The sequence below is a fragment of the Cydia splendana genome, chromosome 13, assembly GCF_910591565.1.
Source record: "Cydia splendana chromosome 13, ilCydSple1.2, whole genome shotgun sequence".
Classification (NCBI taxonomy): Eukaryota; Metazoa; Arthropoda; class Insecta; order Lepidoptera; family Tortricidae; genus Cydia; species Cydia splendana.
This window is the reverse complement of record NC_085972.1, coordinates 19,900,286-19,927,615: the sequence shown is the minus strand read 5'-3', so window position 1 is coordinate 19,927,615 and position 27,330 is coordinate 19,900,286. Positions and strand designations below refer to the sequence as shown.

The following is a 27,330-nucleotide window of genomic DNA, read 5'->3' as shown; positions in this document are numbered from 1 at the left end:
CTGGGAGAACACTTGTACTGGACTAACGTGCTTAAATGATAAGCGTTTGGATTTACACTACAGCTGTCAGGACACGTGATAACATAACTTGTTAGTAAACATGCATCCATGGCGTGTTAGCTCGAATATATTTCTATGCCCGGTTTTGCGCGATTTTCAAGACTGACGGGAGATTGCGCAGGAAGAGACAACAACGAAAATCGAAATTTCGTTATCTCGCTCTCTGTCGCGTTTGCATATTCGGAAGATAAAGAGGCATATAGACAATGTAAAGAACGAAATAGTTCGCGGTAGGCGCGTGTACTCGTGTCAGAGGCCAAGGACAATTTTGGGAAGCTGCGCCGTGAAATTAGTTTATTTATTTTCCCTCAAGAGTTACGGTTAAAAGCTTTTTTAATACACACGGAGCGAGGCCAAAAGGAAAACATTGAAATTCGTAAAGCTTATTTAATGACCAACATGTTAAATATGTGTATGGTGTATGCCTACCATATCATCATACTACGATCCTGACTGAAAGACCCCGGCTAAGAAAGCGTCGTTCGTACATATAAGGAATTCGCAACGTGAATCGTGACCTCAAATTGCGTCTGGCCTGATAAGGAAGTCGGCTGTTCAAAAGATTAAATGTTTTTTGCTGCGATATAAAAGTAGGCAGTACAGTCAGCAGCAAAAGTTGGTAAGCGGGCGAGGTGTTCAAAATTACATTGACACACTCTTATTCTCTTAACAATAAAGTCGCGTCAAGATCATTTTGATCACCGGCCCGCTTAGCAAGTTCTGCTGCTGACCTTAATTTGTGTATCCCAAGTGTGATGAAAAACATTGTGTGTAACTCGGGGCTCAACTTACGCCCCATGTTGCACAATGTACTATAAACACATAGAAAACATACTAAAAAATATAAACTTAGGAACAAATAATTTTGATGAACATACAAATAAATCTCTGCTCCGTGGATAAAGTCACTACTTGCCAAACTGTCCCCTGTATGTTCGGTACGGTCCATCTATATGTCATTCTAGATGGGAGCCTTTAGCAAGTTTAACAAAATGTCCGGTACTGCGTAGAAAACCCGAATGTTTGTGATTGTGAGAAACGTTACAGCGGCGTTCGCTGCCATAATTAACGATGGAATTCGGTGTTTACGTCTAGCACTGCATCACCATCATCTTCCTCGCGTTATCCCGGCATTTTTGCCACGGCTCATGGGAGCCTGGGGTCCGCTTGGCAACTAATCCCGAGAATTGGCGTAGGCACTAGTTTTTACGAAAGCGACTGCCATCTGACCTTCCAACTGAACCGTGGATTAGTCCGGTTTCCTCACGATGTTTTCCTTCACCGAAAAGCGACTAGTAAATATCAGATGATATTTCGTAGGTACATAAGTTCCGTTATATTGCATCACCGTTACGTTGAAATCTATTTACTGGACTTGCTAATTATAACTTGTTGAATCCGAGTACTGTAACATCGTGTACAGTGTTTGTTACCTGACAATTGGTAAATCTTATTGTAATTAAGGTCTCAATTATGAGATTTTTCTCTTATAGGTAGTTAGGTATGTCTGTGATGTCCACCGCAATCGTTTGTTTTAGGTACCTATTCCAACTTTTTCATATCACAATAACAAAATATTCGTACTGAACAATTTTCTCACCTGCGAAAATCTTAAAACTTCCTTAGGTACATCAACGTGGACTAACTAATAGCCAGAAATTAGAAAAATAACCCACATTTAATTTTTTTACAGGGTCTTAAGTGTACATAGTTAAAGACAGAAAAAATGCGAATTCTTTAATTCTAAATCCCATACCATTCTGTCCACCGGTTAGAGATCCAGTAATATATCGCTAAAGTTTTTCACGCTGCGGTTGTGCCCAGCAATATTTCTAGCCTAAGGGTACTTTTATACCAAAGCTAACAAGGCAAAAGCCTCACAAAGTCGTTGACCCATACGTCCAAATTTGTGAAATACCAAAATGAAACATCCTCACGTAAATTTTAACTTTAACAGCAAGTCATAAAGTTCCGAATAACACAAAGCAGTGGTTATAATAGGTCTTTATGAAACGGACGAAGGCAATCGGTCATGGCAAGTGAAAAATACGCGCTTCCTACCAATTCTATCTGAAACTGCATCTAAAAACGAACCTTGAGTATTACGAAATACGCTGCAATTTGCTATGCAGCTCTCTAAATCGCCAAATTGATTAGAATACCGACACAAAGACAACGAACGCAACGATATCGAACGTCCGTTTGGAAAATGTTAGCGATTTCGAAAGTTCTAAATCCTGTTTTGGATTTCGCAGAAACTTAATGGTCAATAAATAACCAAACGCCTTTAAAATAAGTTTTTTGAAATTTGAACCTTATCAGTGAAACAAGAAAGTTGTTATTCAATGATGACTCAAGGATCGGACAAACGCCCGTCATTTGGGTGGTATAACCCTGTTCCGTACAGTAGAGACTTCCTTATGTTAGTAAAAAAAGCGCTGGTGGCCTAGCGGTAAGAGCGTGCGACTTGCAATCTGGAGGTCGCGGGTTCAAACCCCGGCTCGTACCAATGAGTTTTTCGGAACTTATGTACGAAATATCATTTGATATTTGCCAGTCGCTTTTCGGTGAAGGAAAACATCGTGAGGAAACCGGACTAATCCCAATAAGGCCTAGTTTACCCTCTGGGTTGGAAGGTCAGATGGCAGTCGCTTTCGTAAAACTAGTGCCTACGTCAAATCATGGGATTAGTTGTCAAGCGGACCCCAGGCTCCCATGAGCCGCGGCAGAATGCCGGGATAACGCGAGGAAGAAGAAGAAGAAGTAAAAAAATATATTTTATACATTTATTGTACCATAATTTATATCCAAAGAAAAAGTACTTAATTATTAACATTCCTAAAATTACTTTCGCCAGTAAAATAGAATAACCATTACTTTTTCTAAATTTTCTTTTGTGAGCCTATAACGACGTGAATTGAGGACCCATTTATGCGTTGAAAAAGTCCGTTCACAGTCTACGGACGTCATAGGGGCATATGTAATCGTTGACATTGGTATATTGTTCTTCCAATATGCTTGTGCCTCGGAGATAATTTTTTCATGAATTTCTTTCACGGTGACGTAATCAGGATTCCTATTAAATATTGATTGAAATTTTGATATAGCTCTAGATCTAAAACTCCCGGGAATATTTCGTAAAACAGTATGTATGTCTTTAATAATTTTAAATGAATCTTTTATGTGTAACTTCGTCTTTTGTAGTTCAAGAATTTTTTGTGGAATGACTTGGAAATATCTTTTGATGAACAGGAAATCTTTTTTTAGACTTCGGATTTTTATTAATTTCTTAACCTTTCGAATCGCGGAAGATTCGTTTTTTAAACCATTTATCACCCTTTTTATTTGTTCAAAGTATTCTGCATAGTAACATGCGGCTTCGATCCAAGTCCCCCATCGAATAACTGTTGGTTTAGGTGGTAAAGCTAAACCAGGACATTGTTCTCTGAAATATTTAACTCTAGAGTCCGATTTTAAAAATATTTGTTTTATATATGCAATCATCTTATCCGCATTTAGAAATCCATTACGTATTTCTTCACTTAATCGATGAAGGCCATGTGCGAAACAAGTTACATGCAATATTTGAGAATATGCACGTTTCAACAATTTTCCAGCCTTTAACATGTAACTGGCAGAATCCGATGAAAAAATAAATACTTTCCGTTTGTAATTTTCAGCAGAGTCAGTCCATAGCCAGTTCAGTGTATTTTCATAAAACTGATAAATAGTTTCACCATTTACCGTTTCCAAAACCTTGGATGCTATTAAATAGAATCTGTTACCAGCGTTTAAATTCAAAGGCATCAATAGAAAATGTAAAATTTTTCGACCCAAACAGTCACGCGTTTCGTCAATAGAAACCCAAAAACTATCAGCCTCTCGTAATTCACTCCTTATATTTTGCATTGTCATTTTATAGGCTTTTTCCAAATAAATTTTACGTATTACTGATTCACTTGGAATATCGCGGACACCACAATACTTTTGCAAAAAGGTATTAAAATGATAGTTGCTCAGTTTAGACCAGGGAATATTAGCACATATCATCATAATTGTCAAATCCATATAAAAATCTGTGTTGCATTCTGAATTACTCCGGTTCTTCAGGTGATTTTTTGACTCAACATGACCCTGAACATCAGATTTCCGGTAGGTTCTCAGGCGTTTATCACAAATACGGCAACGTAATTGAAATCCGTCGAAAAATAAATCTGGATAGGAAGAAATCCATGATCGTATACATTTTTCACTTGCCGGACGTCTGGGAGGCATAATTTGTAATTAAAAGAAATTATATTGCTTAAAGAAAATACGTTTCTAAAGAGACAACGTCAAAGTGTGACAAGTGTGATAGAAATATTACGTATTTTATCTAAATGGCCAGTAGTAAACAATGTCATTAAAATTAAGTACCTATGTGTATGTATTTATCTGGTGTGATGATATCCTATATTAATTAGGTAAATATCGATGAATTAGTAATGCTCAATAGATGATATTTTGTGTTAAATTGTTATTTAATAAATCTTAAAAAATAAAATATGTTAACATCATAAAACGAGGAAGTCTCTACTGTACGGAACTGGGGTATGTTACCTAAATGACGGGCGTTTGTCCGATCCTTGAATTTGATGACTTTGAGGAATCCTTTTCGGCATGATCATATTACCAATAGCTTGCCAACGTACATTTTTACGTTACGAAGTAATATTGTTTATGTAGGCTCTAGCAATCCATAACAATTATTTGAGTTGGAGATCTGAGGGCCTACCACGAAACACGAAACCGAAATTTCGTTATCTGCCTCTATCGTTCTTGCATATTCGAGCAATAGAGAGGCAGATGCAGATAACGAAATTTCGTGTTTCGCGGTAGGACCTCTGATTTATACTGGACCTCCTGCGGCGATTACTTAAAATAACAACCAACTTGAACTGCTTTGTCTGAGGCTGTCAAAAAACTGGGGATTTCTATCTGTCACGGACCTCACGGCCGAGCGGCCGACAGTAATAGGTATGATAGGCATAAAATGTACTGCTTTGTACAAGTTCTTGTCACGCTCCGTGATCGTTATGCCATTTTGGGTTCTAGCTAAATTGGATATTCCATAGCAGAAGTATTGAACAACCAATTTACTTAGGACCCTAAATGGCTCAATAATCACGGAGCGTGATGGTATAATATGTTTAATTAGGATGTTTTTGACTGATGCACGTTCAAGTTCACGAGTTAGACCAAGCTAAGTTGGCAGCGATTTTGATAGCCCAGACAGTGCAAGTGTTATTTGGAAGTTTGACGTTTAAAATAACACTTGCACAGTCTGGGCTATCAAAATCGCTGCCCGCTTAGTTTGGTATAACTTTTTATTCTTGTCAGTGCCAGCGTCAGTAAACATTTGACTTTTAACCTTTAGATTAAAACTACTGCGATAAACCCACACGCATTTCCGCAAAAACAACACCGATAGTAAACAAATATACCAAACTAATATTCTGCCCGTATATCGGACCGCATCTAACCTTTTTTTTTATTATGACCCAGGGGGAATCCCTTATGGATCTCACTGGCCCGGGAGAAGCTCAGTGGGTATGTCCAACTTCCAAGGACTAAACCCCCTGGGGTCGTTTTGTTGGCGGGGTTTCGGGTACTCGATTGTAGACCTCCGATACCCCGTCGGCGTTGCTCTTGCGAGCCCATCATTGACCGTATCTAACCTAATCTAACCCCATCTTCAGCTTTGAGAGTCTACAGCACGGGACACCCTCCCTCTCCTCTTGCTCGCGTTATCCCGGAATTTTGCTACGGCTCATGGGAGCCTGGGCTCCGCTTGACAACAAACCCCCTTAGTTGACGTAGGCCCTAATTTTTTGCCTAAACGTCTGCCAACTGACCTTCCAACCCAGATGGGAAACTAGGCCTTATTTGGGATTAGTCCGGTTTCCTCACGATGTTTTCGTTCACTGAAAACTAGTAAATATCAAATAATACACCCTACAAGCTGCTAATTTAGTCGACAGTTCGACACTATCTTACCTCGATCTTCTTACAGTAGGTAACCCTAATAGCATGTTAGATCTTTCGTATTTCGCGCATTATTTTAAAATTTGCGATAACTTATTAATTGAGACGAGCTTGTGTTATTGGCGAGTGACAGTACAGTATGAGACACCTTACAAGATACCAGTTTAGTCAATTCCTAAGTCCCCTTACGGTAATCTCAGCAAGACTGCCGCCGAGCCGGACGCGCGCTATCTATCAATTGGCGCGTGCGTGGGAATGTGACTGCGCCTGCGCTGCACGTGTGGCTCGTGACTGCGCCGTGCCGTGCGCGCTCATGGGAAAATTCGTATGCCGATTTTACTATACATGGCCCAAAAATACGTTGACGAAAAAACATTTTTTGGTCAGAAAAATATCTTCAATATATTAACAATATTCGGCAGTAAAACATTCTCAACTTACTTTGCCGCTGTAGGAATTGTAAGTAGGATGTAATTCGAAGTAGGTACACTAAATAACCCTTTATAAGGCAGAGACGATTTGGAAACCACTTAGTTAATAAACATTTACGGAGAAGAACATCCTCTTTATTATTTAACTATAATGGTATTATATAGCGAATATATCAGGCTTTCTTTCCTCGTTCATACTTTTTCGGTCAATATTTAATTTTTGTGTAATTAATTAATCTATAGTATGTGGTCAATTTATGCACTATGCCTGTCAAGGGAAGCAAGCTATCGTCATTGTTTCCATTATACTATTAAAAATATACACGTCGCTGTATCTAATAATTTGAATTATAGCTCTTGCAATTCACGATGGCGAGTAGCGAGACTCTTATTGGTATGATGACAAGGTCTAATTTTGATAAATCCACGCTCCATCGTGAATTGCAAGAGCTTATAATTTTTTCAGTGATATTCGTATATTAATCCTACCCACTACAAGATACACAATAATGTTCGATTTACCGTATGTAGTCAAATAAACGCCAGTCTGTACAGAGCACCTTATGTTTGTTATGTCAATGTCAATGAATAGGGGTATTGGAAACAGATCATCTGAAAACTCAAGTGCACTAACAGGCTGAGTGCATATATTGACCACATGTTTTTCTTAATGATTTCGTTTTTTTTTTGGCGTAGATGTGTTCCCCAGTGCATTAGAAACATGGTAGTGTATTTAACTTTCACGTAGCATATCTGTATAAATGGGGCCTTATAAAGGGATAAAGATATGGTTTTCAGGGTACCGTAAACGTACTCAACCATGCATAGAAGATTATTAGGAATTACGTACATACGAGTACTAGGATTGAAGTCACTGTTGTTTGAAGCCGGTCAATGTTTGGCGTAAATAGTTATGTCGAGCAAGTGCTGCCGTTTTCTACGGACTAGTAGGCTGCCTTTCCTCTGAGGCGGAGATGAGAGGAAACATGCGGAAATCAACCAATAACAATGGTTGTAATCCAGCGGAGAGGAGAAGAGATGTGAATGTGAATGGTTACAAGTTTTACAACCACTCATCTCCGCCTAAGTAGAATGGCAGCCTAAAACAGTCATGTATACGAACAGAATTTAATTTTGAGTTTAAAGTGCGTGAAACTATTCAGTGACTATTCACCTAAAGTAATAAGATAATCGAATTATAAATTCACACACCAATAAACTTAAAACGTCTAAAACAGCGTAATATACTCTAGACTCCGAAACCGTCGGAATGTTCCTAAACTTTGTAAATATATCCGAAATAGCTCGGGGCGAAACTACTGAAGGTAAATAAACGAAGTTTGTTTGTGACGTTTATACGCTCAGACTGTGAGTGCTTGCATTCCTGAGCGTGTTACGTTATAGTTTAAAATCGCATGTATATTTTAAGCAGAGGCTATAAAAGCAGCTTTCCATACAATTTTAACCTTAACGACATTAGAATTTTTCTAAGGACCTCTTATATCGAGGACATTTTTGCTCAAATTCAAATGTTTTTGGAGTCCCAGCCTTATGTAGACAATGTTAGAAACCTCTAGACTTCTGGAGTCCCACGGGTTTTTGACTATCATTTTTTTGGCTCTGCCGACGCCATATGACGTCCAAAATTCACACAATTAGCTAAGTACTTATGAAAATATTAATTAAACATATTCTCATAAAAACCGGACAAGTCCGAGGTGTCCGTACTTTTTAGTATTTGTGGTTATAGCGGCAACAGAAATACACCATCTGTGAAAATTTCAACTGTCTAGCTAATCTAGGTATCACGGTTCATCAGATACAGCCTGGTGACAGACAGACAGACGGACACCCCTTTTTACCCTTTGGGTACGGAACCCTAAAAAACTTATACTAGTTATAAATAAATGTTATAACCATAACGTCCATAACTTGTTTGTAGAAAGAGGGATAAAGGGTACAGGGCTTGTAGACACGATCCTGATCGTTATTCTTAGCTCTAGTTTCAGTTTATGACGATAGTGGAGATGAAACATTATTGGATCGTATAAATTTCAAAAAAACATAACAAGCAATATATCAAAATTATAGCGAATGCAATTACCTAAATACTTACGATTACCAACGTCTGCGCAATCGCAACCGACCCTAATTATTAAATAAACGTCTATTTCGATCTGACATTACTCAAATTCCGATACAATTTAAGTACTATATATATATATATATATACTTTCCGTTGCTGGACTCACTTGCCCCATCCAGGGTTGGCCACTTGCATTTTTTTTATGTATGCAACATATGCAAGTTTCCTTTGCTCTATTTTGAACCGGCTTACATAATTTTAGAGGAGAACAGCCGGATAGGATAGACATACGAAAGCATTATTGCTATAAGTAGTTATTTCAATTGCTCAAGCTGACACGGAGTCGCTTCTCGTTCGCTCGGTAAAAGACGAGCCAAATTGCCTTTGATTTTTTTCCAAACATCCATAAACCAAAGGCTTTGTTAAAAGACACCAGCTGCCGTACAGTTTAATACACCTTGAACCTTGCGGCATTCGCGTAAGGTTCGTATTTGTACAATTGTTTTGGCACACTTGTCCAGCGCGACCTAAATCGCGAGATGGTGAGGGCGAATGTCGCGTGTCGCGGGCGACCTTTTATCGCTTATCGAGCTTGAATGAAATGCAATCTGGATCTTTGGCACATATTAATAAACGCTTAGATAGCTGACATGATACGACTTTCATGCTGTACCAAAGATTTTTTTTTTTCACTTAGTCGATCGGTGAGTTTCTTATCGTTTACTGCGGTGTGGTTAACGTCCGATTGTACTTTAGCTATCTTTACTGGAAAACCAATGCGTTATCTACTTCATTAACCTCCTAATACCTGAAACCTCTCCTCGGTTTAATACTAAAGAAGGTAAACTAAGCAGCAGAGGTACCAAAAGGGGTCCACAGTTGTTGTTCGGAGCTGTAGTGGGCCCCAATGTATACTCGAAACGTTATAATTTTATGTTGTCAAAACCTGTGTAATGTGTGTAGTGAACGTATATTTATAGGCTCGGTTTGTTAACATATTGATCGTCTTCAATAACATCTTTCATGTTTAAAGTTTTTTTAGTTCTAAAAGGAAACTTTCAAACTTCAGTTGTCAAACAAACTATTAGGGCCCTTACGCACTAGCGGTTAACCGCGGGGGCGGCTGGCCGCGCGGCCAGCCGCATTTCCAATTTAATATGCAACCGCCTGTGATCGTACGCACTTAATCGCCACAAAATTTCAACCGCGGCGGTTGAATGAAGAGCTGCGGCCCGCTCCGCGGCTGGCCGCCAACTTGTCTATACGCACTGGCGGTTCAGGGTGCGGCGAGCCGCCGATGAGTTTGTAGCCGACGTATTCGTCCACTACAATATTATTTAGCATGTAGATATAGAATAATTTATTAATAATAAAAAATAAAAAACGTAGATTATTTTTTATAGTAAAGCAAGCAAATAACAATTCATGAAAGCAGCTTGCGAACTGGCCAAATTCGTTGCGTGTTTCTAGTAAAGGATGAATCCAGTATCATTTTTTATTATTTTTATTTTGTTGTTTTAGGTAGTACAAATATATAACAGAAGCTACATCAACGGCGTCCATTTTGTTAATGGACCCAAGATGCCGAGCGGTCCAGCCGCTTACGCGGTTGTATCGCGGTTTCACCGCGGCTGGCAGTGTTGCCAACTCAGATTTTGAAAAAATGCTAGACTAATGTCTAGATTATGCCAAAATTATGCCAAAGTTATTTTGAAATATGCTAAAAAAATGCTAAAATGTCACTTGAAAATAGACACTTAAAATAATATGGCGTCTAAAAATATTCACTAAAAAACACCGTACTTTGTCAGTAGAAAAAGGCCCGAAGTTCAAATTTTCTATGGGATGATAATCCTACGCGCCTACTTTTTTTTCAAATTTGTCGTTTTTGTTTACTAACTGAAATGGCATGACAGACTATAGTTACGACGGTTACGAGTCTGCTGTTGTTTGGCAATATAGGCTGGCCGCAGACGCACGGAATTTTCATTCGGTTACGGACGGTCTAGTGTGAACGGGATGTCGCTATACACAACTATATATGTCTCGTTTGCACCTGTCATTCCGTACGGAAGATTCCTGCGTCTGTGGCCAGCCTTATTATTGACCAAGTGAGCTCAAAATGCGAGCAAAGCTTCTCCGTTTCAGGCATATAACCGCGAACATCGAAAATAGAAAATTTCCAGCAACTATCTCTGTCAATCTAATTACGCCTTAATTGGAGTAAAAGAGGTAGTTGCTCGAAATTTTAATTATCGACGTTCGTGGTAGGCCCTCTGTAAATTTATGTAGGTAAATACCTACAAGATCATTGAAGGCCAGTCCAGATGGGACAATTTTCGCCCAACCTGATTAAATTGTCTGATCTAATCTGCAAAACGGAACTCAAATATGTCAATCCACAAAAAAATCAGAGGTCAAATTAACTGAGTTTATTTGCCATTTCAAAAAAAATATTCATATACATTCATAGTCCGTCGACGTCCAAATTCGACGCCCACAAAAGTCAAAATTCATATGAAAATATGAACCATATAAGGCGATGGCGCATATTGTTGCTGCCAAGTTGGTGCAAACTTGGCTTAGGCTAAATTATGCTAAAAAATATGCCAGATGCTAAATGGAAAATTTTGGTGCCAGAGTGAGTGAAATTATGCCAGATCTGGCATCATTTATGCCAAGTTGGCAACACTGGCGGCCAGTCGCTATATCAACCGCGTCAGGCGGCTGGCCGCTCAAACGAACCGCCTAAGCGGCCAACCGCAAGTTCGTAAGGGCCCTAAAGTAACGAGAACGACACCATAAAACTGAACTGTTTGTTTTTACTTAACCGTTTGATGGCTTTAAAACGCGGAAATAGGAAGTTATTTTTTTTTAAACAGTTTTTGTTACAATGTAGTTTTTATTTGATTTTATCCGTCTTTATTTGATGTTCGCGTGACAGAGGGACCGGCTTGGGGGCTATGTGACATATTAGTTATTTGACTGATGGCAGATGTCAAGTAGATTGAAAGATTGTGCGCGGGAAAGTTCACATTATCACCTAATTTTATAAGGACTTCCGGTTCGAGCGCCATCTTGATGGCATGCGGCGAGATTGATTGATTTGTTTTTTGCTCATTAATATTGTTTAAAGTGTAATATCGATAGCCTATTATACAGTAAACTAATGTGGTAGTGTGCAGTGAATGGAGAATTTATCTTGAAGCACGTTTAACCATCATTTTGGAGTCAACGGCCGGTTGTCCACGTGTTTCTTGTAAAGCCTGCTATCGCTTTACAAGAGCTAAATCACCGTACACTGTCTTGTACTAACCGTACAATTTCAATCGTTTTACCCTGCTACTACGACCTTGACACTGGCGAAATAGCCCCAATGGGCTGAAGCCATAATTTTAAAAGAATGAATGAATAATTTTATAATGATACTTACTGATGATTGTAGAGAAAGTAATATAACAACTATACCGGTCCCATATTGGTCCACCTATAATTTAGGAGGAATTAGAGGCGGTGTAGCTTTAAATCAGTTTAACGACAACGCGGACGAAGTCGCGCGCACAGGCTAGTAAGATACTACGAGGGGTCTCTGTTGTTTCCCATAAAGTTTTAAGTCATAATATATTGTTTGTCCGCATTTTCGTTAGTCATAATTTGTTTGGTTCAGAAACGCGTAACTTTTCAGGATTGCCATAAAACAAACCTAACCTAACCAATCTATAGGATAACCTTACGAAAATCCTGACAAACAATACATTATGATTTATGACTTAAAACTTTATGTGAAACAAAGGGACTCCTACTACGAGTAACAATCTATTAAGTGTTTTGGTCAGTTTATCTTACTATGATAACCTCAATGTTCCGATAAATACGAATTTGCAATCGGCGAAGCAAATCGTAAACCTTACAACTATTGAAAGTATTGAAACTCCTACGTCATTTACGAATTACGACACTTCTAAAATTGAATTCGGGTTTAGCCAGAAATTAGTGACATTTTTGCTTTCTCCCACACGTTTGTGTGTGATGCTGATGACGTTGGTAAAAACTAATTTTTCGTAATTTCTTCCATTATTAGGATCGAAATAAATTTTGCGAGATATAACGATATAAGATTTCAACAAAATTTTGAAACCACTACATTCTGTGACGCCAATCAAAGTTTACTTTTATACGCACTCACACACACTGTTACTGAGTGTTAACGCTAGCCACAAATGAATCGCCCGCATTGTCAACAAATGTTTTGTCCTCACCTTTAACAATTTCTGCCATTCAATAATAGCTCTTCTATCAACCTGATAAGGTTTCTATATACCCAGTTCTTCATGCAACTATAGCTCTTATAGCAATATCATAGTCGTCATAAGATTTCTCAAAGAGCGGATCTTGGAGTGACGTTATCAAATGCTGTCAGAGCACAATATTCTCATTGCACCGCCAACTTACTATTACGTTTTTGGTTATGGACGTTATGGTTAAATAAGTTTGCAGTCCTCCTGATAGTAATTCGGTTATCGTAGCTCCAGTCACTGTCAAATACTTGTAGAAAATTAGAAAACTTCTAGCTTTTGAAGATTAGAATGATGTTTGTAATAAACTATTCTAAAGTGCTATTTAATTCCTAGGCCTACTGAATGGTTGAATCAACATTATTTTGAGTTTGTGTTTAAACCCTTCGAGAAAATGACAACCCCGCTCCGATTATCTGTCCTTATAAGTATCCGAAGAAGTCAGTGATATACAGTTAGTAGAAAAAATAACTTAGGGGGCGAAGTTTTCAAAATGATCTGAGAACCTATAGCGAAAATCGAACATCGAAATTTCGTCATCCGCCTTTTCGTCTCATATTCGAGCGATAGAAACGCAGGTAACGAAATCACGATTTTCGAAATAGAGTGTGCGCATTTTGACCACCTCCTCCGCTTAACTGCTTTTGCTGCTGATTGTATCTGAAAAAGTCAATGATATATACCTACTCGTATTACTCGTACCGCAGTTTACGCTGGTTTCCATAACTCAAATGCTCGCGTAGTGACGGGAATTACAGTGCAGAATATTGTTATCTTGAAACTGTTTTGGAGTTCATATTGACCCGTATCACTTGTCTTCCGCAGTCTTTGTCATACCTGTTTTTGTTCTAGATACAACTAGGTTTTCTAGTTCGAGTCTGTCTTTCAAGTGTGTTTTCAAATTTTGACTGTACAGAAACACAATCGTTTTTAGTGTTCCGTACAAAACTTTGTTTACGGAACACTTATGGGATCACTTCGGTCTTGCAAATCGGTTTTTATTCGGGACGCTACATAACTAAACAATACAGCACATAAGTATGACAAACAGGCTATAGAGAAATTTGCAAAACCTGTACGAAAGCACTGCGCAAATATTGTTACTATAAATAATGTAATAATCTTATCACCCAATTTACATTATAGTTTCGGTGATATGATATCTTTTATTTACTGGCTAGTTGTTTTTTTTTCTATTGTTATTGAAACTTCACTACGCCTAAACAAGAACACTGTTTATTCTATATAGTACCTCAAGTTATGTTATCTTCGACTTTGTGACATAATTTTACCTTCGGAAATGGGAGCGTTAAAAAAATCCTTTGCGTTGCGACGTCAGTCTGATAACCGCCTTAGCTGGACTTTTTTGCCCATGTTAAAAAATTCCATTCAGAGAGGAAAAATTATGCATATGCTGACATTGCTGACCTTGTTTCATTTCAAGTTTTCTTCAATATTTTCCTTAAATCCTAATTTTACCATAAACAATATTTACCATTTTAAACTGCGAACCCTTTTTCCAAATTGGACTACATAAGATATTCCAAGCACGCACCAACAAATCCTCGACGGCTATTTGCTCGTTTCCATAATAAAGTGACGTAAAAGAAAGCGCCCTCGTGCCAATGTCAAGTGCGGTGTCGTCATTGCGTCATAGGGTGTGGGAGGCGTGACGTCACAGATCCCTATAAGCACGGCTATTCGCAAGGCTCCGCTATGGCTGAGTGCGATTGTGACGCTGCTTCGCATTTGTTTGTTTAAAAATGGTGAACCTCCTGAAAGGACAACGGGTTCAAATTACGCCTAGATTCTAGAAAAGTGATTCGAGTTTTATAATTATTTAGGATTCCAGAGGGTCTTATGACTTATCCTTATCACTCAGCTGTTCGCGAATAAAGTTTTATGAGCCAGCGATTAAGGCAATTACGCTGTCTTGAAAGTTGGGGTGTCGTTTGGCGGTCAAGAAATTAGTATCTACTAATCTGTGACGCTTAGCGTTGTAAATGCTCAAATGATTTCTGAATGTTGCTGGACAAAGATTTACCTACAATTTTCTGCAACGATGCCCTTGGACTTTGCAATGACCCAAAGGCCAGATTCTCCCTCCTTATTACCTACCTATCTAATTCTAATATTAGATAGCCTATTAGTCTGCTATGTCGTTACTCCTCCTAATTTATTTCCTATTTCATTTAAAAGCTTTACATTGCCTGGGAGAATAAAGCATTTGAGCTTTTGTAAATATTGCGTAGCTGAAGGGATTAAAAATATTAAAATGATAAAATAACAAGCTTATAATTTGAACTCGAAATTACGGAACAACCCTTTGTCTGCATATTCCACCCCAATTTTTAAGTGATCCTGTAACCAGCGGTATTTGATATGCAAAATGATGATTATACAGCGGGGAACCTGAGTTATGAGCCATGAATTTATTATAAAACATATTTGCCAGGCCTAAATATAAATTTAATACATAGGTACTGTATTGTTTTTATTACTTTTACTAGTTAAGATTAGAAATACTGGAAAGTATTTAGGCAAAATAGTTTTATCTTTAGCTAAGTCATGTAGACGCATTTGCGTGTGGTTTGTTACATATTGCCTTGTTTGAATTAAAAGGTCATTCTCTGATTTCAGAATATGTAATAATTAACTATGAAAATAAATAAACGTACAAAAACTTCTTAAACAGAATATTTGTCGTTTTCGTAAACCAATAACATGCAAGTAGTATAACGTACCTATTCATTTTGTGTTAGCTATCATGTTTTATTTATGTGACCCGAATTTGAATAGGTACAATAGGTAGCCATGTCATACGTATGACGTACGTCGGTCTATTAATACGTACAGTCTAAAAATGATAAAACATAGTAAGACGTTAGGCGTCAATAACTGTTTATTACTTAATATTAGTTAATATACCCTCTCAAGTTTTATTTATGTATGTAGCTGTAAATAGGAAAACTAACTACGTCAAAGTAAAAAAACCTATATCAGTGACATGAAATAGACCAAAAGTGAACGCCAATGACGTAGGAAGAAATTAGAATATCCCTTTCTCATGAATGAACAAATTAAGGCTCCGGTAATTAATCAAGTGTATTAATGAATTAAGTGAATATTTGACGTCACAGCGTCCATTAGCGTCAGCGAAGCCCCGCAGGGCTAATCGGGAGCCAAGAGGCGCGTGGGTGCTCCTTACTGGGTGACGTATGACGCGAAAGTTAGTTCAGATTTCACTTAGAGCTAAGGGCCAAGGACGGTGCCTTGAGGTACTCTAGTATTCTTTATTAGGGGAGTCTTTGAAACGTTTATGCAATAAGTATGTACTTAGCTTCCAGTAAAGGTCCATTAATCATTTTACCGGGATGACTCATAGGTTTACATGCAACAACCAGACACATGCTTATTGCATACCAAGCTATACACTAGAATCTAGTGACTAGATATTAGTTTAAGCCAACTTATTGAATTAGTATAGTATATACTTTCGGGATGATGTGCAGTTTCAATATGAGTTCATGTTTCATTATATGTATAGTGCTAAGGGCCAAGGACGCTGCCTTGAGGTACACTTGCTTTACTTCTATTCTAGGCATTTAGGGAAACAAAGACGTAATGAATATGCAATACATATTGTGTCAATAGCTTCTTTAAGGTCCATTCGTGCGTATAATCACACAAGACATCGTTGCACACACGTTGAGATAGCATGATGCAAGTAGACTTTGTTATCGAAAGCCTGGGTGCGTGCATGTTCACTAAAACTAAGAAATTAAACTACAATAATACTGTATGACTTGTCGCTGTGATTGTGATATCAAAATGCAGGTTCTCTTTGCAAACCGTTAGATAAATTGATAATTTTGAAAAGATTTGTTCGTATAATGTAATAATATTACAAAACATTCGCGTGTGAGATATTTGCGTGCAAAATACGATAACACATAAAAATAATACTTTAATAAGGCTTCTCTTTACGTATTTCGCTAGCCAAAACGAAGCAGACAATAAGCCTATTATGGACACGATCAATAAGAAAGCGATATCATTGTGCTGGTACAAAAGAGTCTTGAACTCAATGGGAATTATGTCTACTACGCTCCTCATTCTGGGCGGAATAAGTATGAAATGAAAACATGCCTCGAAATAAAAAATAATTTTCCTTTGCATTACGAATATACTATACGTATACTCGTACGTAACTCAGAGGAAGATTATTTAAGATATACCTACAGTTAAATTGCGCTTATGTTGTGCAGAATAGGGAACTCTATGTATTCGCCAAATTTATCAAAAAAATCAACAAGAAAATAAAAATCGGCCCAATATCACATCACGTCCTGCAACAACAATGATGATGGTTGACTTGCGCCTTTATGATGATGATGCTCCTGACCAATTTTGGCTACAGCGACTGTGTGCTCTGGAGTAGGCAATATGTATATATGAAGACTGCCAGGTCTACGCATTCACGTAGGTACGCTTTTAGTTTATTATAAAGGATCTGTTGAGTAAACAACACGAGTTATTTCTTTTCCCACTGGACAGTAAACAAGTCTTGTGGTATTGTGGACTTAAGGATTACACATGAATGGGTCAGAACACTCAGAACGCAAACAACAATAAGGTCAAGTTTCCGTTGGATCTGCTAAAAGGAAAGTCGGGTTAATACATAGTTGGATTTAAATTTTTCTTAGTTTAAATGGACTTGACGACTTGTGAGAGTGAACGAAGTTATGGCTTTTGACTTGAACATTGTCGCTACACATTATTAAAATATTTAAAATCTAAATAAGAATTTTAGGTTTCAATGCGAAAGTATAGGTATCAATTGTACTTTTCTTTTGTATCTTTTTACTGAGGTGTGCCAATAAAGAGTATTCTATCTATCTATCTATCTATCTATCTATAGGGTTATACAACGCACAATAGTTTAAACTGCATATCGTCGTTGCGCTTTCCAAATCTGATATGTGTTCGATTTTTGATTGACAAATAGGTACCTAGCAACGAAACACATAAGGTATTAATTCATTTGATTGAAACCTCGCACATATCAGATTTGGAAAGCGCAACGACGATATAATGGTAAATGTAGCGCCGGTAGCATTCATCCTATAGAATAGAGAAAACCTACAAGCAAATTTTTACAAACTAATATTACGTTTACCGAGGATTTAGTGCTTGTGATACAACTATCCATCAGTCTATAGGGCTCATTTAGACGATGCGAGAACTCGCATGCGAGTTATATTACATTGCGGTTTTTGATCGGTCGGTTGTATTGGACGTAAGGGGCTATTCATAAATTACGTCATTTCAAATTAGGGGGGGGGGGTCTGGACATCGGATGACGGTAGCATGAAGTAGGAGGAAATGGGGTCATTTGAAGCATGATTTTTGGATGATTATAGGGGGGGGGGGGGGGGGGGGTCCAAAATCGTCAAAAATCGATGACGTAATTTATGGACAGCCCCTAATCAACAGTCCGCAATGTAACTATAAAATTGCATGCGAGTTCGCACGCCGTCTAAATCAGCCCTCTTTACCGTCTTAAAATCGAAATATTTAAAAAATAGACATTATTAGCACAAGAACAAATACCCTTGAACGTCATGGAACCAAAAACGATATTCAAATAAGTTCTCCTGTAGGAATGTCTATCGTTTCAGTCTGAAAGATATTTAAGAAACGATGACACACTTTTAAAAGGTGTCTGCTCCGTATCAAAACATTCACTCTAAGTGGGGTGTTAAATAAAAACAATGTCTGAAAGCACTTGTTATCATAATAAATAAAGGTATCATTAACATAAGTGCCCAATACAGGCTTTGTTGTCGACTATTCCATGATTTCCAAGTTTTACGCTTTACGTCTTGACAACACTGAATAATTTTTTAGCCTGCTTTTCTGATCTGTTTTTTAGAAGCTGATAGATTGACGGGCGGGTAGGCAGCAGCAGGCAGGCGTAGGCTTCGTATTGACGCAAAAAAATGTTAGTTCTAAAAATAGGTTCCCGTTTATTTTAGCTTTGGTTTCTAGCAAAATACATAATGTCTAATCTGTTGGTCTTTGGGGACCTCCTTGTATAGAGAAACCTACCTACAAACCTAACTTTCTCTCTAATCTTGTATAGTGACCATATGACTGACACATTTTAAAAGCCATTCCAGAGTGACCATCGGCTATCGATAATTTTTCATGGTTTTAACCTTATTGCTGACATGGGTAGAATAGTCTCAGAACGGCCATCGATTTCCGATCGGTCCCTCGAGTCGTTAAATAAGATTATTGCCCTATCATAATAATCCGATTTGGTGGCCTGGACGATGGAAAATGTAATTTAGTGCTCTAGTAAATTAATGAACGCTTTCGAACTAATGTGCTCGAATGGAAGACATTTCTAGTACATTATATATTCAACTTTTAGTCGTGGAATTTGGATTGTTATCTGCGTTTTTAAGTATAATTGTTTTTGTCTACCTATCTATGATCATTTTCAGTCCATTGACGACAATAGCACAATGTAATGTAACTTTTTTGGAAACACAAAAGATCCAAATGTCCAGTTCAGTCTGTTAAAACAGTTTTTCTGTTAGTAGGTAAGTACTCAAATTCGAATTTAACCATACGGGTGCTGTGTCGAAATTCAACAATGAGTGTCTAAAATTATTGTCAGCAAACTGTAATAAAGATATAAATAAAGTACGTAAATGTTGCAGAATTCAATTTATGTCAAGGTTGTCTCGGAGAAGACAGCTCGGAAGAGCAGAGGCTTGCAGGAATTCATCTAAGGAAATGAAATTCCGGCACAGTTCTCTCAAATATAACGCATTACAAACTATACGTGTGGATTGTGAACCTTATTGTTATGAAAATAAAGGTTAAGGATTGTCTGGTTTCGGGTTTTGTAATCTCGATTTCATATCCGCTGGCGAAGGCCGGACGTTCGATTATCGAATCAACCTGGTTGAATTCTCGTTCCTTACCGAGCGTAGGAGACTCTAAAGGGGCCCACTGATTAACAGTCCGCCGGACGGTATCGGTCTGTCAGTTGTTCGGAACTGTCAAAATTTTGTTCTAACTGACAGGCCAATACCGTTCGGCGGACTGTTAATCAGCGGGTCCCTTTAAGGACGAAATACACTCAAGACAACGGGTCGCTTTGTAGGTATGAAAATGTTTGTCGGGATCGATCCGATACCAAACCACATCATCGCGCTAGTAGTATAGCACCGTAATTGAATTACTGCGATTATGCACATATTATGTTACGAAAACGCCGTAGCACGTAGAGTCAGAGTCACCTCAAGAGTCTGATGTCGGATCTAATTAGTAACTAAATAACGGACTTAAACTTATTTAGTAAACAGCTCTTGTAAATATTATGGATCATCCTTGAATTAAGTTGTTGTTCTGACTAGACTCTAGGCGTTAAAATGATTCGTTGTCACGAAAGGTTTAATAATAACTAATTGAGATATTGATTATATAATTATACAGTAAATGAGAGCTGGGAATGAGTCGAGATGTAATTAGCATTGTTTTAGAAAAGTTTGTAGTAGAAACGTAAGAAATAATTCTAGTGTAGTGTTCCAACTTTTGTCATTTGAACACGCAACATCACAACCTTTACAACCTCCACGCCAGGAGCAAGGTGGAAAAATTCCGTGCCACGTCCTTGGCTTGCCGATTCTAAGTTATACCCCATTATTTATAAGATGAAATGACAGATGTAACGTCCTTAAATTTATAAATTTTAGCTCTTTAATGAACCATCATACTTTTTCAGCTAATTTAGCGGGCGGTAGTAATAAAGGCACGCGACACGTTCCATGGAATTTTTCACAATCGGACAGTTGAACCCAAGGTTAAGCTGAACTGTAATTACAGTGCGCTGTCCTTTTATCTGACTAATAGCCCTCGACACGAGCGTGGGAAGATTACCAACGACTAGTAAAAGAGTTGTATTTGTTGTACATATTATAAATGTACTGAGAGATAATTTCGTGGCCGCCGGGCGTGTGTTCTAAGCGGTTATTGACGTGATAACGGCACGACAGAGCAAACGTCCCTTTAAGTCTGACACATGTCCCAAAGTTTCAGAGCTGCAGTTAGTCTCAGTTAGGACAGTGCTATGGTACATACATAACAAAAAATCCTTAGACCCTTACTTTTATTTCGTAACGTACATTCTAACCAGTATTTGTGACTTTCTATCAGAGAAGGGTCCTAATGCACATGGAGCGTAAGGACCCTTTTGGCATGGTACGCCACATTTTTTATCCACAAACCACAAAGGTCGTATTGGTCAAGTGTTCCAAAAGGTCCCAAAATTGGATCTGCTTAATGAAATGTTATAACCGATTTTGTTTCTGCTTGATGATCCAAATCCAAACAAAGTGGACATTCCGAACTCCGCAGCTATTCTTAATTAGTAGGCCAAATGGCTTCTGACCTATGTCTGCGGTTTTATTAATTCGCTCAGCTAGCATTCCACTTTTTACCGAGAAACGTATCGAAACAAATTAGCAATTGGGCTATTACTATTATTGAGGTTGAACTCTATTTTTTTACTTTGACAGTAACATCACCGATCAAAAACATGATCTGTCATAGTTCATTAATCAATATATAAAAAAATGGTTGCTCTATAAAAATACCCACTACTGATCAGCCAAAATATATAGCCAATTTTGTGTAGTCTGCAAAAGCTTTCAGTATTTTTTGTAGATTTTTCATATCAAAGATACCAGTTAAGACTGCTTTTGAGTGTATAATAGCTGTTCTGTACGAATATGATGGTCGTTCTTGTCTACGTGACAGCGTGATAAAATGGTGTCCGTCGCTTTCTATCCCACGGTGTTAAAAAGTGACAGTTATTTTATCACGTGGATAAAGATGGATAAAGCCATCCATAATACGCCGGCTGGTCACATGGTTCACATGGATCCAATTATTTTGCCATCATTCTTAGAATTGACGCAGAACTAACAGGGATCCACAAACAACAAACCCAGTCCACCTACAAAAGAGCTCATATCCACTAAAAACCATAGTTCTTAACATCATTTTCACAAAGAGATGTTTCAAATAAAACACATCGTTAAAGTGTTTGCGGTTCTCAGTGACAGTTCGCAAGTTGGCAAACTAATCTAAGTTCTAGTCGAGACGACAAGTGGTAAAGATTGTTCTCTTACAAAATTTAGTTAATCATTGGTGAAGTATAGTAATCGTAGTTGATGAGGGCTCAGTGTCAAATATTTTGGTCGTTTGATCTGGCACAATAAATAACGCCAATAATACAGAACTGTGGAAATGGAAGCCAAGATCAATATTTAGGATAACCTTGCCGACTTCACCGGCAAAATAATAGTGATCTAAATTGAGTGCCGAGTTCTGTGGATAATCAGTTCAATTTGGTTTGCTCTTCTTAAAATTTAATTGAAGTCACTTCAACATAAATGTCTACTTCCGACTCTGTTCTATAAAATATACGGATTGCTAGGATACTCTTATGTATTATTGATGACTTCGATTCGTGTCAGCACAGTACATGTTTCGATTTATGTGAGGATCGGCACGTGTCGTACTACTCCATAATGTATCAAGTCAAATTATTTTTTATTTTACACGTGTAGGTATTCTTTATAAAGCAGATGTCGCCAATAATTTATTCTTAGTGTTGTAAGTAGGGCAGTTTTTCTTTGGTATAGTTGGAAGATAAAACAACTACGCAACCAATATGCTCATAACCTCGGACCGTTTAAAAGTCCCACGGCTGGACACAATGTCTCCTGTGACTAACTATATAGAGTTCCCATAATTGACTAAGCCAATACGGATTGGAGAGTTCATACACAATCTGAATTTATTCGCATTTATGCAGGTTTCCTTACGATGTTTTCATGTTCGATTTCGATACAAACTGGCCCCTGTTTCACCAACGTGACAGGTGCGACGAATTGTAAAATCACTGTTGCTGACGTCACAGGCATCCATGGGCTACGGTTACCGCTTACCATCGGGCGGACCGTATTCCTGTTTGCCACCATCATTGTATTATTAAAAAAAACTTTATGATATCGGAAAAAAACAGATATTTCTCTTGCTAAATTGTCACGAAATTCCGACATATACTCGTAACTCATTACCTGTCAAGAATTACCTACAATTCTTCTAAATCTTTGACAATTGTCAGAAACTTCGCAGGAGAAATATCTGTTTTTATCCGATATAATAAAGTTTTTTTAAATAATACAATGATGGTGGCAAACAGGAGTACGGCCCGCCCGATGGTAAGTGGTAATCGTAGCCCATGGATGCCTGTGACGTCAGCAACAGTGATTTTACAATTCGTCGCACCTGTCACCGATGTGAAATTGGGGCCTGATCTTTGTGCAGAATTACAGATGATTTTCAGCACTTCGTCTGTTGTTGCGCTGCGTTTGTGTAGATGGTTTTTACTACATTAGGTACATATCGATGTGTCTCGAAAGATAAAACTGCAAGTATTTTACACCATCGTGTATAACAATCCACCAAAGGGCAGTTAAGCATGTTGCTGTTATAGTAGCCGCAAACCAAACCGAAGACCGGGGTCATATTACAATCTCACTCGCTCTACATACGGCCACGCGAGTGTGAATGAGAAGGCCTACGACTCCAGTCGTACGTTTGGTTTGCGGATACTATAGTACCTAGATCATACCATACCACTGTGACTTACCTTGAAGATGATTTTCCTCATGTCGCTTCCCGCGTCGCTTTCTCCATGAAGTTGGTAAGTCGCAGTTGCCTGCCATTATCTAAATCGATCGAGCCATATGCTCACTTCCTGACTTGTCACAGTAGTAGCTGGTGACAGCATTTTGACTTGTGTGTAACCACCGTCTTCATATGTCGTGCACTGTTACACAGACTGCTTCTCGGGGTCTCCACAACGGTCGTCTATAGAAGAGGATAATGTCGTATGGAATTTCGAGGTTTTTAACGTAATTTGTATACTGTCTCTTTGAGTCCACAAAGACGCATGGCATGGCATTTGCAATGATATGTCATCATTAATGTTAAATTTCTATGAAAATGTGACATTCTCTCACTTTTTTCTATTCAATTAGCTTAGACGGACTACTTCTAAAGTTCCTGTAGTCAAATATTTAGCTGATTTTTACCTAAGGCACTGTCGTTTGCAAGTTTTATGTAGTCCCTAGTCGCAACTTTTATGCTAATTTTAAGTAAAAATACTGATGTTTATAATTTATTCGTGTTGAGAGCATATATGATAGCTTGCAACGCATTCATTATAGGAATGCATTAACCATCAACCGATTGCAGTTGCGCAATTATATGCAGCCGGGCTGTGAATAAAACGCGATTGAGTGTCGTGTTGCAGGTGCACTCTCAATGTCAGTCGTGATTTGAACGGAACTTTTTACATTTATGAATGATCGGATCGGACTTTATCAACATTGCTACTACTAGGCTCATACATGCATGTAATGCATTTCTTAGAACTTATGTACAAGATAGCTGCATCCCGCTCTTTCTTTACAGGTCTGCGATGGATACTAAATTTCGCCCAAAACTCAATAAATTTAAGTTAATTTGACAGCTTTTTTGCAACAGTTTAATCGACTTAAGGCCGTTTTCACATTGGACGCGGATCTGCACGCAGCTCTAGAGGTCTACCGCGAAAACCGAAATATTGTTATCTGCATCTCTATCACTCGAATACTCAAGAGTGATAGAGATGTATGAGTCAGTAGTATGACAGAGTTCGCAGTAGGCTTTCACTGAAGGCCCTTCAGAGGTGGAAACGGCACATCGTTTTATACATACGCAGTCTCGATCACACACCGGCGCGACGCGCGGAATTTCAACTGTGATATCCAAAAAAGACTAAACAGAGCAAATTTCTCTTAAATGCCGCTTTAGTAGAACCAGACGAAACAATAAATGTCATACCTACATGTCTAGAATGACCTTGCAAGTTCGGCGTTGAATTGAAACTGTTAATTACCTTATCAACTGTTAATTGCTAGCCATTAATGAAGCTGTTAAGGTTTCCGGGACCGCACGAGTATCTACTTTATTGCCTATTAACTTCTCTTGAGATTACACCTTCGAATGTTCATCTATTTCGATCAAACTATACAATACCTACTCTTTAATGCACACCTCATAGCATAAATACAAAAAAATTATATGAAAAGTTGTCATATTGAAACTTGCTGTTTCGTCATTTTATAATATTTTATAAAACGCTTCTGGAAACAAATTTCCTATTTAATTTTCTCCGGCAGACTGAAGGAAATAGCGGTTTAACGAATGACCTTCTGTATAACTAAATATGCAGCCAAGCCAACAAGCCAGTACCTATGATTTTTTAGTTCCATATCTCAAAAAGAAAAAAACGGAACCCTTATTTATAGTATCACTCGTGTGTGTGTCTGTCAGTCATTTGTTTCGAAACTACTGGACAAATTAAGTTGAAATATGGTACATAAGATTTTTTTTCATAAAATTGGGGGTAAATAAGAAAAAAATAAAAAAATGCAAATTATATCATATTTGATGTCAAATGAAAGGTTCTTGTTCTATTGGGATGTTCGGACTCAAAACATTTATTTACTGTAGACCTCGCAAACCTCCATGGCTCCACCATTTAGAAATACATATGCCCATAAACAGAATCGCAAAAAAAAATCTACAAAATTATCGAACCTGCTCACCAGTTTACATGTATAACAGTGTTAACCATGGTAGTTCCGTGTATCTTTTGAAAAATTCGACCTGCATAGAGGAGAATGGCCAGAGTCTGTGGCTTTCACTTGTTATGACTGATTTGTAAATTAGGCTTATGAACGATCAAGAAATCAATTCTTTTATTTTGTCTACAGGCATATGAGCGGCGGTTTCCGAACTGCCCGCAGATCCCCGTAGTCCTCGAGTGCGCGATCACGGAAGACAGCTGGTCCGAGGACGACTCTCAGCGAGACACCTCGCGCCGATGCCAGCTGAATGTCGATGCGCCTTATCTCTTGAAGAAGGTACTTGTTATAGCCTGGCGGCTTAGCACGGTCGCGTTTTTATCCCTTGTCACCATGCCTGTCACGTTCTAACAAGTATGTAAGTGCGAAAGGGACGCGCATAGTGATAGTCGATAAAAATGGAACCGTGCTGAGCCCGCTGTTGTACATTATATTATCCACGGGCATGTGAGCGGGGAGATTCCCTATCTGTACATTCTTCCCCTCCTACGGTATATCTTCTTCCTACAGTAGGTGTTCAAGAGCTTTGATTTGTAATCCCAACTCTTTGTCCACAGATGGTCGGCGTCGACTACATCTATTTCATCCAGAAGAACCACCTGGACCTGAAGGCGCGAGTGCTGGAGATCGAGGCCACCAACGAGTCCTTCGCCAACAGGGTTGTGGTGTTGGAGAAATGCCGATATTACGTGAGTACTTAGTAACCTGATAGATTAGAGAACCTGAAGCGGCATATGAAGATAGCTTATATAGAAGAATCAACTCAGCTGAAACGTCGGAATTAAAGGTAAAAACAATGAAATTATATCGCGGCAGACCCGTTTGTGTAATTAAATATAGAAGAATCAACATTGCAGAGTTGGAAACCGGACTAATCCAGGTTCCTTGTTGCCTGACAGTATAATTGAGACGTGCTTATCTGCTTACTTGCAGTGAGTGTGATCGAACATTCGCTATGAAAATCAGCTCATTTGCGCAGCTGCGTGAGTTACCTGAGAAGGCATCACCGACGCTCTCAAAGTGCGAGTGGCTATAACCGAATGCGGCTGGGATGAGATGATCATGATGACTTGTCAGACTTGACAGACTACGCCCGTTTTTCTAGGCCTTAGTGTAGGTTATCGTAGGTGAGTTGTATCAATGTATATCACCAGCACTCATAGTATAGGCTAGGACTGAGTAGTCGGCATTAAACACTACTCCGAAAATCCTCGAAACATAACAAGGATATAATTAGAGGAGTAAGTAGGGATGTCACGTTATGATACGTTTTGGGTCTGTCAACTTTTCACTATTATTATTAAATTTTTACTCCATTCAACATTCTCGCTACGTTACATTCAACATTAGGTATTCATTGAAAATAACATTAACATTTCCCGAATTGCACGAATTTTCCGAGATGGTAGCTATTGCAAACATTTGGCACGCAGCAATTTCTGCGAACGTATATACGAGGAATTTCGCAAGGTAGACCAATAGTGGGACCGGATTTTTGCACTAAAAGTTTTGATAATTCTAAAGATGAAAAAGTGATACTTATCTGACATGGGACATATTTTTAAGCATATTTGTAAAATATGACGAAAAGTTAGAACGAGCGTTAGATATAAATTAGGTATTTATATATTTTTAGTAATGATTTTTTAATA

General features: G+C 38.3%; 1 protein-coding gene across 4 annotated transcripts in view; it reads left to right on the top strand.

Annotated features, from left to right (window-relative positions):
• Positions 1-27,330, top strand: part of LOC134796282 (protein real-time) — an 81,870-nt gene that overhangs the window by 6,437 nt on the left and 48,103 nt on the right. For all 4 annotated transcript variants that reach the window (XM_063768337.1, XM_063768338.1, XM_063768339.1 and 1 more), the window contains exons 2-3: positions 25,808-25,957; positions 26,236-26,367. In XM_063768337.1, the coding sequence (XP_063624407.1) occupies positions 25,808-25,957; positions 26,236-26,367 (282 nt within the window). The remainder of the gene's footprint in view (positions 1-25,807; positions 25,958-26,235; positions 26,368-27,330) is intronic.